This window comes from Zootermopsis nevadensis, unplaced genomic scaffold (assembly GCF_977971745.1).
Source record: "Zootermopsis nevadensis isolate Lab colony 2312 unplaced genomic scaffold, Znev_1.0 Znev_ptg000018l, whole genome shotgun sequence".
Taxonomy (NCBI): Eukaryota; Metazoa; Arthropoda; class Insecta; order Blattodea; family Termopsidae; genus Zootermopsis; species Zootermopsis nevadensis.
The window spans coordinates 7,205,527-7,224,232 of record NW_028259150.1 but is presented as its reverse complement, the minus strand read 5'-3'; the positions used below and the strand labels follow the sequence as shown (position 1 = coordinate 7,224,232).

General features: G+C 36.0%; 1 protein-coding gene and 1 long non-coding RNA gene across 3 annotated transcripts; one reads left to right on the top strand and one right to left on the bottom strand.

The window, feature by feature from the left end:
- Positions 1-674: 674 nt before the first annotated feature.
- Positions 675-18,619, bottom strand: LOC110832953 (inter-alpha-trypsin inhibitor heavy chain H3). Of its 2 annotated transcripts, XM_022070443.2 has the most exons (18): positions 17,921-18,619; positions 16,939-17,149; positions 15,490-15,686; positions 14,000-14,110; positions 12,365-12,503; positions 11,394-11,493; positions 10,323-10,483; positions 9,992-10,192; positions 9,538-9,658; positions 8,778-8,998; positions 8,274-8,465; positions 7,598-7,792; positions 7,109-7,309; positions 6,391-6,544; positions 5,568-5,669; positions 5,175-5,323; positions 2,968-3,101; positions 675-1,904 (listed from the first exon to the last, which is right to left on the bottom strand). In XM_022070443.2, the coding sequence occupies exons 1-18, from the start codon at positions 18,031-18,033 to the stop codon at positions 1,826-1,828; spliced, it is 2,781 nt and encodes a 926-aa protein (XP_021926135.1). In that variant the 5' UTR covers positions 18,034-18,619; the 3' UTR covers positions 675-1,825. The 2 variants fall into 2 exon arrangements, with proteins under 2 accessions (XP_021926135.1, XP_021926138.1); XM_022070446.2 differs by lacking the exons at positions 16,939-17,149; positions 17,921-18,619 and adding an exon at positions 15,807-15,945.
- LOC147873432 (uncharacterized) lies at positions 1,900-4,420 on the top strand. The gene is made up of 2 exons (XR_015535769.1): positions 1,900-2,292; positions 4,071-4,420. It is a non-coding gene; the product is annotated as an uncharacterized LOC147873432 (long non-coding RNA).
- Positions 18,620-18,706: the final 87 nt, after the last annotated feature.

The window sequence follows — 18,706 nt, the reverse complement described above, 5'->3', positions numbered from 1 at the left end:
GTAACTCCTTGTGATATAACCATGTGGGTGGCCAGTAAATACTTTCACAGACTGGTATGGTTACCAAAGAGCCATGATATTTGGTCAGTAAAGTGAATGAGTATGGGTTACATACCCAGTATTTGATTCCCAGAAGGGGGTATGAGAATTGTTCTTTTTATGTCAAGACCAGATCTGCTACTGTTCACACCTGCATGAACTTCACCTAGCATCCTATCCACTGGGTACCAGGGGTACTTTCCTGAAGGTAAACAGGTCAGAAATATGAACTATTACAAAATTACAACATAAAACAGCAAGTAAAGCAATTGAGAGGCCAAATCAATATTTGATATATTATTAATGTAAACTCAAAATTTTGTATCACTGTCCTATTCATAAGTTCCACAAAAAAGAATGTTCCAAGTATAACTATTAGGTAATTTGTAACAGTTCATCACACCAAATTTAATTCATATACAGTGGATTCCGGTTAATTGGGACACATCAGGACTAGAACACTTTGACCCAATAAAGCAGCTGGACCAATTATGCGAAGTTCCACGTAAAGAGTTAAAAACGTTTGTTCTTTAAAATTTGTCCCAAATAAACGGCTTCCCCGATTAACTGATGGCCCAATTAACTGGAATCTACTGTACTTGCAACTATTCATCTGTTACTGAAGATACAGAAAAGCAGATACAGTTAGTTTATTCAGCTAACTATATGAAGTTAAAATGTAATTATTTGTAGGTTATTTTGTTTCCTAAGCATATAACAAGAATCACAAATCTAATTTAAGAACTCCACAATAGAACACAGACATGTTTGAGTTACAACAAAAAGTTTTGACTTAGTCACTCAAAGGGAATAACACAAAACAGTAGTGAGCTCATCCTCCAGCTCATATAATGAGGTTTGTTTATTTATTTAATAATAATGTACCAAATGTTGAGGTTATGTAATACTGGATGATGAATGACTTTGAATAGTGACTAAGACAGGATTTGCAAGGATGTGATTATGGTGTATAAAATAGCACTGATCATGAAAATCTCATTTAGGATAGCAAATGTCTGACTGGCATTTGAAATGAGTATTTACAATATGTAAATCAGATGCTAATCATTCAATAAAATTAATGAACTGAATAACCTGTCTGTTGCTTTAATTCCAAGTCTTCTCAGCATAAAACAAGGGTCAAATTATGTATTTAATATTTCTTTGGACATGATGTTTACTTATTTTTGATAAATAGCTATTTCTTAAAGCCAATAATATTAGCCCAACAGCAAATAGTCATAAGACATTTTTCCTTAATTAAATATTACCACATTAAAAGCTTTTCATATAAAATTATTGTAGTTCTATATTTTATGTCATGTGATAATTTTCAAGATATTGGCAGAAGTCTTGACTGAAATTTATTTTTGGTAAAGTAGCTTCTATAGTGAAGTAATATGAATCAAAATTAAATGTCAACATTGTTTAGTGTAGACTTACAATAATAAATTAATCAAAATCCATTATGGAGTTGCAGAGATGAAATGTTACTCACTGATGGACATGACCTCACCTATGGGCATTTACTCACATACATTGTATAAAGAATACATTAAATGCAGAAATAAGATTTTAGAAGTCAGAAAAGAATCCTGAGTGAAGATTCGATCATGGATCTATTTATCAGAAAGGTCTTATCAAGTTCTCCCTATAGAACATGGCTCTACTCTAGAGATCATCTGCCAAATCATGGGGTCAGTAAGGAACAGTGTATTGAATTTTCTGAAATAAAATAAATTTCTCCTGATTTCTCACAATTTTAATTAATTTTCAAAATGATTATTTAATCAACAGCTGGAATTTCTGTTGTAAGTAAGATGTCATTATTTAAGAAGTGATAAGGACAGCACACACCAGCATACCTGCAAAGAGAGAAAAAGTTCAGCAAATAGTTGTTAGTGTGAAATCATTAACAAGTATGGTTACTGTTTAATTCATTTAAAGTTGAATAAAATGCACTATTTATTCACAGCTGTCAACACACTAAGCAATCCAATCACTTTGCAGAGGAATGAGAGATGGTGTTATTTAAAAAAAAATCTGTTATTTACATACAACTAAAATATAGAGATATCCGTCTTCTGGGTTATTGCGCTGTGTAGTCTGGTCGATGCCCTGATGACGGAGGCAGTATGACCTCTGAAACGTTGGTTAACATCGACCAGACTACACAGCGCAACAACCCAGAAGACAAATATCTTCATACTCACCGCTGTGAGAACCTCAAGTCTTACAACTAAAATATAATGTGTAAGTGTATAAAGTTTCATTATCTTTTGTAACAGACTGAAGAGAAACAAATTCTCTATTCAAAATCTTATTTATTTAAATATATGCAAATATGGTATACTGTGTGTATCAATGAAATGTAATGTGTAGTTCTTACCCCAGCCTCATATTATTTTGACTCCGGAGTAATCAACTCTGAATTAGAATCACAATTTATAGGTGCCTTTATCCTTCTAATTCAGAAGTTTCTGTCAGTTGACAGACTGCAGGGAATAAGGCACTGTGCATTTTTATAATTTAAGTAAAATTAGATCTGATCTTTTAAACTATCACATAATTCTGAATTCATATTTCCACATCAGCAGTAAAATGTACATGTTTCCTTGCACTTCCATAACTTCCACAACTTAAAAGAGTAAACTGATATTGATGACCAGCTTTGTTATTAATTTAAAACCCAAAGTCACTGTCCAACCACATGCAGACAGCATTTGATCTGTTTCAGTGTCTAATGATAAGTCCAATTTTAACTAATGGATCCCATATAGTACATACCCTTTCCCTTAACCAGGAAGTGGAAACTACGTCTGCTTACAAGATTTTATATCTTTGGAGAACAGACACTGTCCAAAGAAAATTCTTTGATGACACATTCATATTTGTACTTTATACATACTATAGAGGTTTAGTACTCACCTTCCAATGGAGCAAAAGTACTTGATAAAAGTCTGGTAGTCATCCATGAATTCTTCCTGCACACAACTTGGCATGGTGCGGCAGAATCCAATTTCTCCATCAGGGGTTGTGCATTTCTCTGCATTCTCAAGAACCTGTACACAAAAATGTGTTCCTCTGGACCTTATTTTTCTTTCAGTATCAGAAAAGGGTTCCAATGTGGTCCTCTAATCAACTAACTTAACAAGATATAGAAAAATCAAAAGTTCTTACTTTTGATTTTTCGATATCTTGTGAAGTACATAACTCACCTTCTCGCTTTCGTTTTCCAATTACTGCCATCTAATCATTATTGAATTTATAAGTACTGGGAGAATGGGCACAATGATATAATCTTTAACATTCTTATTAGACTTGTATTTAGGAGGTACCCAGTTTTAATTTTGACACAATTACCAGCTATTTTTATGGAAGCATTCCATGGTTTTCTTAACAGACTTTCTAAGAAAATTCCCAGATATTATCCTGAATAGACCCAAACTGCTTCCCCAACACACTTACCTACTTACAGTTTGTGGCCATCGACAATTTTCGTTTGACATTAATATGTCCTATCCACAGTTCAAACAGCATTTTCAAGTGATCTAACAATTCATGAATCAAGTATTGCATTAAGACAGTTATTGCGATTTCTGTGTAGTCTGCATGTTTGAAATATTTATACAGGGCTTATAACCCATTACCTATTTTTAAATGTTTGCAGGATTTTATTTTTTGTGCTGATTTTGATGAATCAAACCAAGGTTTTAAGAAATTATCATATTGCAAATGATGTCCACAGTTTACAAAGTTTTAATTAGATTGTACTGCTTTTGGCAATGAAGTCAGTTGTTTAGTGTAACTTAAGATGAGTTAACTAGTCTTGAAACACACCCAATTTCCTGAAAAATTAGTATACATTGTGGTGGTTGTGGTTTATTGCGATTGTTCACACAGTGTAATTTTGCTGAAGTTCCTGCTTTACTCTTATTGTTTGAATAATATGTTCACAATGGTTTTATTTTTTAATTTCTGAATTGCTCATATTGTGGATTATAATCCATGACTGAATGATTGTTTCCCAGGATGATGGATTGACAGACTTGTCATTTATGAATGGCCTCCCTGCAGCCAATACTTGATGCACTGTGACTTTCTCCTGTGTGGGTGGGCCAAAGAACAAGTTTATCATATTAAAGCAAGAAATATGAAAGAACTGGAGGAAGAACCAATGTCATTAGCAACATTCCAAGAAACATGTTTTGACCTGCAGTAGTGAACATGCCATTCCAATTAAGGATACATGCTGACAGTGTAGAAGCATATGTGGATAGTTAATGTATTGTACTTAAAATATTCTTGAATGATCTCTAATTTACAGTTTAATTAATTAAAAACAACTGGAAAATAAAATGTCTGCAGCTCTTTAAAAACAGACGGCTAATTTAATTATTTCCTGCTACTGCTTGCACAATGTTCCTCCTCTACCTCAAGGGTTGAGTTACAATTCATGAATGAAGACAATTTTACCTTTGATCTTGGCAATAAGTAATAATAATCATGAGACAATGGTGATAAAAATAATAATGACTATAACAACATGATGATGGAAATAACAGTGATGATTATGACAATGATTATATGTTTTTTGCTAATTTAATAATATTTTCTCAACTGCATAAGTCACTTATATATTATCAGATGGAAGGATGATTGTGAATGATGAGTTAGGAAGGCATGGAAGGACAGCCATGATTTGTTTTAAAATTCTATCTCAGCACTTGCTTGAAGAGCTTGAGAAAATGTAACAACCTCAGTCAAGAAAGCCAACTTCTGAGCTGCAAATTGAATCCAACAAATCCTGAATATTTGTCATGAGTGCTAACCACTTAACATAACATTCCATATGATGATGATAACACTCACACTGATGGCAATGATGGTGATGTTATTACAGAGAGGACTTCAGATAAGCATAATCAATATGCACTCTGTAGCTGAACACTTAGACACAGGAAAGAAAGCAAAAAAAGAGTTCTTGTGCATGGCTTGATGAATCATTTACTGACAACAAAGTTCATTCATACTTCCTTCGCAAACTCCTCCCTGTAGAGGTTATGTAAACACCCTTTACAGTAGCACATCTTACTGTGACTCTTCCCATAATCATTCTTAAGCCCCAATCTTACCTCTAAATTTTTTGGCAATTCACCAACCAGGTAGGTTGAGTTGTTTATCAAGCTGTCATTGGTTACAACAATGAGTTGATTCTCAGAATCAAAGTAGTCCAACAGCCATGACACATCTGCCAGTGTGAAGTTAGTTATGTGGGGCAAACCTGAATTAAAATAACATTCATTGAAAGAAAAGTACAGTGACTGTTGTAATAAAAGTTTCATCAAAATTAATCATAGTCAGATGACTGAACAGCTCTGAGTGCTAAGGGAAGACTGTACCAGAGAGTCAGAGAAATGATTAATTACCATATTTAAACTATAACATTACTTATTTTTAAGTACATAGCTGCACATCTATAAAGACGACTTACTCTGTTAGTTTACAAATAAAATATGCATGATTACCATTGATATTACTGACTGTAGTTGTAGGAAGACTTGTAGTAAGCTCTGATGCCGGTTTAATGGTCGCTGATGGTGGTTTGAAAAGAATGGTTGGCACAGGCACTGTAAAATGCAACATTAGCTCAGCATCAGTAAGAATGACAATCAATGCTGTTTCATTTCACTACCATTATCATCATCATCAATATAATTTCTTCTCTTTTCATAGGTTTTTCCTCACACTTTTCCTTTTTGACCAATGGTAAAGCCCACTGCTCAGGCTTCAAGTTTCCAATTGTAGCGCCTTCCTTATGATGTGTGATGTTCTAGTAAAGCTGCTTTTTTATTTTTTTTTACTTTTTTATTTATTTTTTATCGCACAATCTATTGAATGCTTTCCTGGTGTTGTTTCCTGATATATTTTCAGTTCTTTAGTTACAATTCATGTCCATTATTATAATTACAAAAATTATTATCAATGTTGTTGTTGATGTTGTCATTCTTATTGTTATTATTATTAACATTATTGCCATTGTTGATGTTCTAGTTATTAAACAGCGGTCACGGAATATGCTCTATGGTTTGTTCTGATTCGGTAGTAAATGTGAGATAATGAGTACTTGTAAACTCTTGATAGAACTCCTTACATAGGAAATATGTCCACCTCAAAGTCCCTACCTATGCAGAATAAAAGCACAAACAAAAATTTGCAGACATATGTAACTGTCATGACTGGAATTTGCAATCACAGATTTTAAGCAGCCCAAGACTTCATGTTCCTTCGATTGCATGGGAACATAATAATACTAATAGTAATGACAATAACAATATCTAAAAAACTTACTGATTTTGTTCTGAAGGAATGGTGACTCAAAAAATGGGACAGGATCAAGTACATTACTACCAACAGGATCATTCACCAGTTCAGACACTCCATCTTCAGATCCATTCACTGGTATCACCAAAACCAAAGATGTGACTGGTGTCACAAATCCATACTATGGGAACAACACAATAAATATAAATTAAATATTTTGTTATTTATATATACTACAAATTAAATAACTCAGTAGCATTTGAGGTTCTTATAGCAGTGAGTACAAATATAGCTATCTTCTGGGTTGTAGGTCCATGTAATCTGGTAGAAGTTTAAAAATGTTTTAGAGGTTTACTTTGTTCTAATAGGATGCTCATGAAGCTGAAACAAAACTTCAATAATTTCCTCAAAAGCAGTTCATCATATAAAAGTTCATATTATGCAAGTAAAAATTATGGTTTAAAACTTTATTTTAAACATTTTTCAATATAGTGAACTGTTCACAAACTATGAGGAAAAACTTTCTGATTTTTATGTAGTGTTATTAACTTTCAGGTGGCAGATTTGTATCAGCATAAAATACAAAATTTGACATGAAAGCATGTGGGTGTACATCTTTCCAGTCTTCATATTCTGTAATACTTGTTTCCATGATGCAAAAAGACAAAAATAATTCCTTACTAGCATGCCTCTTCTATTCACCACCACAGACAGACACTTGTGAACGCCTAGTTATAAAATATACCTTCAGAGCCAGACTCAAGGCTCTTGCCTTGGGACTGGAGTCTTCATAGTCTGCTTGTTTTTCCTTGATCAATTCTGTCGTTCCAAGGGGATCACTGTCTTTATCTGTGGAGGCGAGATACTGGTCCAACAATTGACGTACTGTGAGATATGCCCACATTCGCTCCAGAGACCCACCATAACTGTGTTTCCTACGCTCAGTCTGTGAAAACAAATGTTTATTAACACCTTGTGTCAAATATCAAAGTATGTTTTCTTGAAGACAATTATGAAATTGCATCATAATCTCCTAAATTTTATTGAGCTTTAACATCAGTTTCAGTACACTGCAAGGCATCATAAAATATTTATATGTACAACAAAGCAACATATCCATGATATACCCACCCTTGCACCCATCCATTCCTTACCAACCCACCTATCCAGTGACTCACTCATATAACCACACATCCATCCACTCAGTCATTTTATTTATATAGCTTAATCTTACCAGGCTACTCTTGGAGATGCAGAAGGGCTTGTATGACACTTCCCTATGCTCAGTTCCACTCCAAGCATTGACATGTGCCCCCAGGTCTTCATACACCTGATCCTTGTTAGAACTGCTGACTTTTCCAGCTACAATTATTTCACTTCCACCATAATATGAATGAAACCAATTAGTGGTGAGTGATATCTTGTCCACCTGAAAAGCACATTATAAGTAGCAGGAGTAGATGTCATGAGATTATAAGGCAAACTGCAAACTGGCTTTACAAGATCTCCAATAGAACAATGAGCAATGATCGCACCTATAAACAATGCACGAACATGTGATGTCTTACCCTTGGACCATCAGATCCTCCAAAATTGTTTGTTTCATCACTTACTTCGGATTAGTCTTATATTAAGTGGAATACTATTCATTATCTACCATACAGTGCCAGGTTCTTTCAAGATTGGCATAACCATAAAAATAATTAAGATAGGAGGATGTTGACTGGATTCATAGGGACCAATTGCAGGCTTTTATGAACATGGTAATAAACCTTTTGATTCCATAAAAGTAGGAGACTAACCAGCTGAGTAATTATCAGATTCTCCATAATGACACTATTCTACAGAATCAGTTATGACTCTATTCTATGGACTTTGTTAGAGTAACAGTAACATGAAAAGCTACTTACTTTGCCATCTAAATAAGCAAATGAGACATTTGCTAATAAAGGAGATGCTATTTCATTGTAGAATGATTGGAGTTGCAGTGCTGCATCAGATGCTTCATAAATTTTCCTTGTAAAGGCATAATTCTGTAGTGACAGCTTCTTCAGGAATCTGTAGTTGGCTCCATCACCAAAAGCAAGGTTAAATATGGGTGCCTATGTAAAAAAGGGGAAAGACATTTTACTGAATTGAAAGTTTGTTGTTATTCATATCTTTGGGTAAAAACACTGAGTTGTGATTGTCCAGTTTGACAACATTCCACAGGAAGTAGCATAGTCCCACAGTCAATCTGGATATAGCAACAAAGAGAAAAATCCCACTCTGTTCCAGTAGTATAACCTTGGTCAACCAGTCTATAATTAGTTACAATATTGGCTGAACCATCCCAGGCTACTATAATGAAGATTAATTCCTCCCAAAGAAACGGACAGAAAGGAACTACAATGATTTGATTCCTGCTGTGTTACCCTAATTTCTGTGTTGAGAGCTCGTATTTGTGCCAAGATCTTAGATGACAGCAATTCACCAGCTGTTGCAATTCCATCAGTCAAGAACATTAACATGGGCTTTGGATGATCTTCTGATCTTAAATTGCTATTTTCACCAGTTGCATCAACAGCATGAGCACCAAACTGCTGCTTGGCAGCCAATTGCAGTGCCTTTCTCAATGCTCCACTGATATTGGTGCCTGAAATTCATAAACAGCTTAGTCCATAGTATGAAATCGTTATATTAAATTTACAACACACAATAGCACATATGTTACTTTAATGCTTTATATACAAAATGTCATAACTGTACCTGAAAGGAATGCATTCCTTGAAGCTATTTATTAAACTAAAATTAATTTGCCATTCATTTTAAATCAATAAATAGAAATGCACCAACTGAATATGATACATATATAAAAAACAGTAAATAAAGATTAGTACAGAATTTACATATGTGTATTTGTTTGTTATAATGAACAACAATTGGAATTATATGAACAACATTAACTAACAAAGCAAACAAAAAATAAAATGGTTCTATTCAACTTTGATGTATAATGAGTCATTAATGGTAAAAGTCAATAGCTGATGTTCTGAGCTTTGACTTCATACATTCTCATTTAGAGTGCATTCATTGGCTAGGGTAGGGCCATATTTACCTTGCTCACTGGGATCAAACCTCAACTTACTATTTAAGATAAACTTAAGATTTAGTTAGCTAATAAATTAAATATACCACCAGAAGCTTCCATGGATTTTATGAACTGTTTAGCTTTAGCAATGTTGGTTTCCGAAGCTTCATGTGTCATGCTGTATCTGTTGAGTCCGACCATGTCCTGTAGACGATTTGACCATTCCTAGATAAACAGAAACAATGATTCAGTATCTAACAACAGTTTCTGCTAGCATTGTCAAATAATTAAAATGTGTAGTTGATTAATCCACTGTATCTCAAACTTTTCTAAGCGTTGGCACAATAACATGTAATTCAGTATCTTATGGTACATACAATTAAATATTACTATGAAGTTATGCATGTTAGTACGCATGTGTGTGTGTGTGTGTGAGTACAAACATAAGGCTGTCATAATCTTCATCTTGTGACTATGCATGCCAAGCTATTATCTGCAAACATATTCTTTCAATTTCTTTCTGAGTAACTCTGTATATCATGAGATGAAACAACTTACTACAACATTTGTACCAAACTGAATGATGCTAAAATAATCATCCCCCCTGAGGCTGTCAAGGATGGAGTACATGGCCTGTTGGAGTTGTTGAAGCTTGCGGCCCCACATGGAACCACTTGTATCTACAACGAAGATTATATGTTTTGGCAGTGGAGGAACATCTTCAGCAGCAAAGAAGTGGACAAAGTATCCATCCATGAACTGCAAAATACAATCGTTAACTGATGTCAGAAATGGATTTCATTTCAGCTGTGAAGGAACTTCTTCAGGATCACAAATGAGGATAAAGTATCCAGCAAAGTGTTACAAATGTAAATTCCTGGTGGCTTACCATGATATCACCTGCAGGACTTATTGATCTGTCTACATCATATTCTATAATAAGCTGCTGCAATCCAAACCCCAGCCGACTCTGCTGCTTGCTTTCACTTGGGGCATAGTGCACATGAGCTGACAGTGGAGACAGGTACTCCACCAAGACTTCATCATCTGCTGCAGTCAAAATTATATTTCTCAAGCCTCTCATACTTGAAAATCAACATCATCTTCATATGGTGCAGCCCACTTTATTTTAAAAAAGAGGCTCTATAAAACTGAGTCATTAAATTGGGCATGGAGGAAATACCATTATTTCCACAAGAAAAGTCACAAGAGTAGGAACATTACACTCATTTTGAGTAAAATGTTGCTACCAGAAGAACTTAGACATGACAGTATTGTTAATATGTCTGGTGTAGAATAAATGCCAAATTAAAAAATAGTAATGGTAGTATAAACACTACATGTGTAATGGATGAAATAATATAATGACAGAAGAACCAAGTTACAGTGGAATAACTTTTACAACCATTGTGGAGGGAATTAACTTTTCAGCAGATTAAGTTACATTTGAATTATGTAGGACTTTCTTACATACATATCATTCTAGTTGTCATACTCTTCCTAGTAAATTGTCTTACTCCTATCTTCATATATTTGGTTGTCTCGTAATGAGAGGTATTTTATTGTTATATTTGTCAAGATTAGTGGCTTGGAACTGAACTCAGAACACTTCGCATACAAACCTAATATGCACACCATTATACCATCATTAAAACTCCCACTGATTCTTAACTATGAGACACCAATATGTGTCCCTTGTATGCTATGTATAACAAAACCACAATGAGAGTAATCTCTACCTTTCTATTCCTTTGCATTTCAAAACTATTATGGTTTGATACTGGTAGTCATATGAAAATTTCATGGAAGAGAAGAGTGTCTAGGAAACTGCACAATGTTGCTATTCAATAAAATCAGCGTCAACTCATGGCCAACATTAGTGATTAAAATACCATGTGCTGCCAGAAGACCCTATACAAAAGTGACCTGTGGACAGATACACATATTCTTGTCAACTTACCTGATTGTAAAATTCCTCTATCATCAGAAGTTGTTACGTTTAGAAGTGTGATGTTTCTTATCTCCTGAATAAATACATCTACATTAAGGTCTTGCACAGCCTGCAAGCAGGAAAACAATACTGCAGTTGCTGAAGAAACGTTTCAGCAATATCAAATTAACTGATTTGCAAAACAAGTCACACATTGCTTTTTATTAAAATAAAAATTCTTTCATGCTTGTTTCAAAACCAAGAGTTCTACAAAAGGGAAGTCAGCTGGATATACCTATTGTAGAATTACATATAAAAATGGGTCTAAATTGATAAGGTAGATGAATGAAAAGATGAATGGATGTACAAACATATCCCATTCCATTACACAATCACTTTGTGCACAAAGAGTAAAGAACACACAAATATTTCAACAGGTGCAGTATCAGTTATAATAAAGTGGACATGTAGAACACCTCAGAAAACAAGAAAGGATTAAAAAAATTTGGAGGAAGAACTTTATAAAGATCATTTGCAAAACACAAGGAATAAATGTAATAAGAAATTTATTGTAACAATAAATTAAATTAATCGACTCAAGATAGAAAACGAGAGCAACTTCCATCCATATCTTTTCCAATTTATCATTCATTGACTGGGGTTCAATCTCCAACAGGGGCAGAGGATTTTTCCTCTAGCCTCTACATCCAGACTGTATCTGGGACCCACCCAGCCTCCTGTCCAGTGGGTAATGGGGTCATTTCCCAGGAGTAAAGCATGGCAGGGGCATGATGCTGACCACTCAACCTCATCTAGTGCCGAGGTTATGAATGAGTAGCAGCCTACCTTTTCTCCCCACAAGTACCTACATGGCATGCAGTGGGACAGCTTTACTTTTACTTTTTCTCAATATTCATAATCACCTTCTCACTTATAATAACATCAGCAGTTAATAAGAGTAATTAAATACTGTGTAACAGAAATCAATCTATGGCAAATACCTGTCCTGGTGTGAGAGTAATGGTGTGATGATAAGCAGACAGCCGACGAGTGAGCAACTCTTCATAAGTTAAATTGAATGCCACTTTGCTTCTTGCTGCCACATTCACTGACACCACAAACATGTTAGAATCCCGTGCACTAAAAAAATAATACCCACATTCTTTGACTGGACCTCCTCACTCATACTATATTATTAAAAAGTGGAAACATCTTAGGAAGAAGATAACTAAAGTTCAAGTTGTTTTGTAGTCACCTTATTCTAGCTTTGTTCTGTTTTATATGGGTTAAGGGGCAAGTCTCCAATCTCTTCTAGCTTAGACATTTTACATGATTATAAATTTATAAGATTGGAATTTTGTTATTTACAAGGATCATCTAGTAATATTACACTGAAATAAGGAGGTAGCAATAAGTAGGGCATCAAGCTTACATGAGACAGATAAGGAATGTATATAGAGTTTTGGCAAGGAAATGTCTTGGAAAGAAGCCATTTGGAAAACAGGAAACAAGATGGTAGATCGCATTAAGGTGGATCTTAAGAAATAGTAAATTATTAGGGTGGGAAATTAATATAACTGGCAGACAACACAGTATAAACAAACAATGTAAGAATCAATAAATTATTTTTTTAGTGTGGAGTGTTATAAAAAATAAATTAATAAAAGCTATACTTTTAAGGTTCATAAATCATACACACTGATGACTTGAATGTCTGGCCTTTCATCACACAAATAAGTCTTGTCTGAAGAATGCAATTTTTTCATGTAATCCCAGACATTTCACTTCTAAATTAGGGCAATGCTCTGAAATACCTTTCTCTTCTTCTTTTCCTTGTATTCACATAAGAAACAATTTAATTCTGTAATTGAAATTCTCTTTTCCATCATCTCTTCTGTCTTATCCTCATTCTGTACCCCATAATCTTATAATTCCATATATTTTTCCCAGGACAACTACAGAAATGCAGGCCCAGGGAAAATCAATCTATGCAGAGCCCATACCAATTCAGTCACTATGTTGGTAACAATGTTATTCCTTCCCATTAGTTGTCAAGTGGAAAATGTAGATTTTAAAAGTGTAATAATTATGGTTATCACTAAAGAATGAAGATAGAAATGTAGACAGTTTGACTAATACAGATTTATGATTGATATGAATTGGTTCAGTAACTGGAATCAAAAGAACTAATATATGATTTTGTTACTCTGAAAGCAAGGATGGTGTACAGTAAGTAGCATATATTTTGTAATGTGTGGCACTCCCTCAAGTGCAGGACTCTGGGCAGCTGCTCCATTCTAGGGCTATCCCTGATCTTTGACCTTCTTTATACCTGATCTTTCCATATCTTCCTACATGAAGGAATCTCTACTATATTATCAGACTTAAGTTTCACATGTACTTTAGTACTTATTTTTGTCCATTCATTTCTCCATGTAGCTATCATCTCTGCTACTTCATTTCCTTATTCTTTGTTATTTCTGTCATTCTGTGTACGTTTTTACCACTGGTATAACCAATATTTTGTATAATTTAAAACACATACTTCTAGACCTTACTTCAATACAATGCATGTGAACTAATCTACTCACATATATGAGTTACATAAATCTCTCTTCTTCCAATCAACTGCTTACCTGGTACCAACATGTGCTGCAGTATGGCCAGACTCTAAAGCCTCCTGGTATTCTTTTTCTGCTTGAACTTTTTTCTTAATATGTGCTTCATACACTTTCCCATCAATCTCCCTGCAATATAATTTATAAACACAACCTCATAAACATAAGCAGAAATACACATTACTGAAAAGTTACCTACATCTTGTGAGCCTGTCTGAACACTTTCAATGCTGTTATGAATGGTTCTTGTATAAACCTACCTTTTTTCCCCTCTAGTTTAGTACATGGCATTATCAGTGCAATGAAACATGTATTACCATATCTTGGCACATTACAGTAACCATTTCCAAGATCCCAAAAATTTAATTTATAAGTTAACATTAACATACAGAACAAAACAACATCTGACTTCTGAAAGTCTCATTAAGCACAGGAATAAAAAAGTGTGGTTAACAGCGTTTTCTATTAAATGATAATGTACAGGATAAAAACTTATAACACAAAAAATTATTTCAATAGGAACAGAAGTAATTACTTTATCAAATTTTCAGTGAATGAATAAAACATTATGTCAGACAAATATAAAAGAACTGCCATTATCGCTGCTTGTTATTATTAATATAATCATTTCACATGGTGGTTATTCCTATGAATGAGTCAGATACAAATTGACTAAGAAACCATAGAATTATTATCACTAATTAAGTAACTCCCTAAACCCAAAGGTTCAACACCACTGATATCAAAGCCTTTACTTTCCAAAAGGTTTCCTTAGTGAAATTCTTTGTACATAACTTGTTTCACATCCACATGCCTAGTGGATAACAGACCCCTGTACAATCCACAGAATTCCTCTTTAATTATGATCCTGAGACCACTCAATTTGTCCTCCTTAGTTTTAAATATTATCCTGAGCACATATTATTATTATCTTTCCCTTCTGGAAGCTGTCGGTCTCCACATTCCTGCTCGGAATGTGAGAGATTTTTCTATGTTCAGTTTTAGCCCTTTATTTAAAAAACAGTCATTCTGCTAGAAGTGCATCAGCTGCTAATTTTGTCTGCAGGGACTTGGACATATTCGAGACAAAAATTGTTACACTTCTTCACATTCTGTAATAGACTAATTTCCTTAATTTATTTAAATTATTATTATAAATATACTCATGTATTTAGTAGAATTTTTTGTGTATTAGCATCCTCCACACTAATGTATTTTTATATTTTGTTTGTTATTACCTTCTATATTTATTATTGTGTTCGTGTGCTCATCTCTGTGCTGTATCTGTAATTAGCCTTCTGGCTGTCGATACAGCACACTAATATTATTATTATTAATAATAATAATAACAACAACAACAACGAATAAAGAAAGAAAGAATTATAGTAAGGATGAATAAAATGATGGGGAGAAACATTACAATTTAATTCTGAAAGTGGTACATAGATATGTAATGTGCAGAATTCAATGGCTTATAGATCTCAATTTTAGGACAAAGTTGAACTCACATAAGGAATTTGGTGATGAAAGCTGTGTCAGGCAGTGTCACTCTGAACAAGGCCTGGTCTGAGGTGTCCCCTGTGTTTTCAATTCTGCTGTAGACCACAGTTCTAGCATAACGGTGTTTTATGTCAGACAGCACATACAGGTTATTTACCAGAATGTTGCATTTCTCATTAGTTGAGCTGCATTTTCGATTGGAGATCTGTCAATAAAAAGGTTAGATCAGAATTCTGTTTCTTCTTAATTTAATCAATACAGTATTAAGGTGACTCCTTCTGAGCATGTGAAATTATTCAAAATTATGTACAGTGATGCTACTGACGCTGAATGTTCAACTGAGGCCTTGATTCCTCAGACTACGGGTTTTGTAAGTTGAAACTAAAACTCTAACAATCCCAATATTTGAAAGCCTTAGGCCACTGCCATTTCCTCTTCAGTCATAATTATAATCCTCCTCATCATTAGCAGAGTACTCGATAAACTGAAGAAACGAATATGGCAGAGTTCAAACGCCCAGGGCCGGTGTAGAACCGGTTCTTAAGAACAATCTAGAGCTTCAGGCGGTGTAAGCGGCATTGAACTTGGCGAACTCCTAACAAGTTTCATACCGTAGCCCGACGCACGGACCAGGAACTTCTTAACCTGCAGTCTTTGGGGTGGGTAGGAGTGACCAATGTCGGCGAAGTTTGTAACGGTCAACGATCGAGTGAATACCGGGACTAAGGACCGGAATCCTATGGATTGAATGTTTTCGTCAGTGTCAGTTGTCAAAACTCACGGTGTATGCGCGGTGTGAAGGGCACACTGACTTCAACCGCTAGCACACAGCAATCGCGGCTTCTAATCCTGTTCGGGGGGGGGGGGGGGGGGGGGTGAGAAGCCCTGCGATGTGCCGATCGCTATTCAAGGAATCCTAACAAATATATTTAAGATTCATTTGTTCAGAAATGGATTCTGATCTACTATCAGAGGCGTAACCCGTGGTAGCTGAAGTACTGGATTACATAAACCAACACGATTTACACCAGACGATGTTTTTACGTGGGGAACATACGGAAAACAGAATGACAGATGTTAAATAAAGATACTAGACATTAACAACCTAGAAATAAATTACATTGCAATCAATAAAATGTAACGGTGGGTGTGAAGCTGTCCCTCGTGCTTAAGAAAGCACTACGCTACACGCCGCGAGCGGAAGTCTCAACTGGCCTTGCTAATATCCCTCATTCACGACTCCACCTAAAGACCGAAGTTGTATTTACGTGTTGGCTGCTCTGACCTATTGCACATTTGTGCGGTTTTCGTGAAGTAAAATTTGTCTGGCCCTACACGAGCTTAGCGGCCAAAAAATAAAGGTGCCCTGTGTTTAGTCATTACAAGTACGCGATTTGGGAGTATGACGTACAATTTTGCTCTCGAAAGGATCTCCGTGCTAACAATCTTCAATTTACCTGATTTTTTTGTAATAGAGCTGGGTCATTTTCAGGTGATACTTGGTCTGTTCCTGGAACATGCTCTTGATGTGATGTTGGTGTGGTGTACCACTCCTGATCTGTCACTGTGGTAGACTCTGTCCTGTCTCCTGTGACCATTGTTTCTCCTTCGATTGTGGGCTGGAACTCGACCGCTAGCGATTGAAAGTCGTCATTCCCAGTAAAGGAGCTGCAACATGACCGACTGAGTGCACCAGGGTCCTTTTAAGGTATCTGTATAATAACTGTTACAAGAATGTAGATCAGAGGTGTCGGCGAAAAGAATTCAATCCAGTGAACGAAGATCTTACACTTGTACAAACTTATTAATAAGGTCAAGGAGAGTTGCCTCTAGTCCTTGACTAGGCACCACGTCGTGTAGTGTGGAGGTAGGCTTAGTTTCACCCATTCCTGACCTCAGCACTAGACTGAGATGAGTTATTAGCTTTAAGCCCAGACCGCTTTAACCCCGACGAAACAACCACGATAGCTACTGGGTAGGAGGCTTGGTGGGCCCTAGAACCGGTTACGAGAAAAATTCTTCCCTAACTTTCTTTATAAATTACTTTCTCATACGCGGTATACAGAACATTGTAGTAATACAAAATGAAAGAATGAATAGACAAAATTTAAAACTGTATTCTGACGGAATTCTAAGTCTATAGAACTCCTACTGCACACGGCTGCATGCCTATAATTCGGGACGGAATAGCTCAGCTAGACGACAGAAGTATCAATTCCGGTAGGAGCAGGAATTTGACTCTTCGCCACCAAATTCAGAATCTCTAGGGTCTGCAGAGCATCCTACCCAAATTATATCACAGGGCTTTTTCCTTGCTAGTAAAGCTGCCAGAGCGTGAACTCCAAAATAACCCCCATCTATTGCCGAAGTCCAGAATAGGTGGAGCATTACTACGTAAAATATAAAAAAGTCCTTCCGAATATTAATACATGTGTTCACCTTGTGTCCTCTGTCGTCACAATCCACGATTGTTGTGGATTCGTTGTAATGACGCAACACAGTCCCAGAACCCACGAGCATGCGAACAACAGGACGACGAATCTTGCAGACATGTTCACAGGTAAATGTTGGCCAGGTGACTGAACATGACCTGACTATTGCCACGAACCTTCAACTAACCGTCGATAGATGGACGATCGCTAGTCCCGTTCTCAAGAGTGATTGACCTCTGGCAGCAGAGTTCGCAGATCCAACGTGGTACTGCAATATCAAGTGTTTTTATTTGTAGGGTGCGGCAGAGGAAACGCATGTTTTTCGAATGGCTAGTACTCGGTAAAGAGGAGGGTAGGGGATTTCAGCCCCTTGCTAGTAGACAGCTTAGATAATGCAGTTTCAGTCGCCTTGGCACCGTGGACCCGCGAGCATCGGGTGTTTGTCGTTGAAAATTATATCAAAAGTTGTGAATCAGTGATTGCCGTTTAGCTCCTTTTCCGTAACAGTTCATCCCTGATCGTAAGACGATACTCAGGTGGGTTGATGCGCTTAGGACAACAGGGTCTGTGATGAAGTGGAAACCACCTGGCCTTCCCGCGTCTGTGCGTACCCCTGAAAACGTTGAGAGAGTGAGATTGGCAGTTCTAAGAAGCCCGAGGCGCGCTATGTCGAAATGATCAACAATTTCCTGCTTCCAGAACTGCGCAAATGTGGTACCAACAGGATGGTGCCACAGCACACACGGCGAGAGCATCGATGCAGGTGGTTCGTGGCATGTTTCGCCAACAAGTA

Coding starts and splice junctions, on each gene's coding strand:
- LOC110832953 (XM_022070443.2), bottom strand. CDS start 18,033: ATGTCTGCAAGATTCGTCGTCCTGTTGTTCGCATGCTCGTGGGTTCTG. Junction 14,111..15,489: donor TTCATCACCAAATTCCTTAT/GTGAGTTCAACT, acceptor ATTATATTGCAG/GGAGATTGATGGGAAAGTGT. Junction 8,999..9,537: donor ATCCATGGAAGCTTCTGGTG/GTATATTTAATT, acceptor TATGAATTTCAG/GCACCAATATCAGTGGAGCA.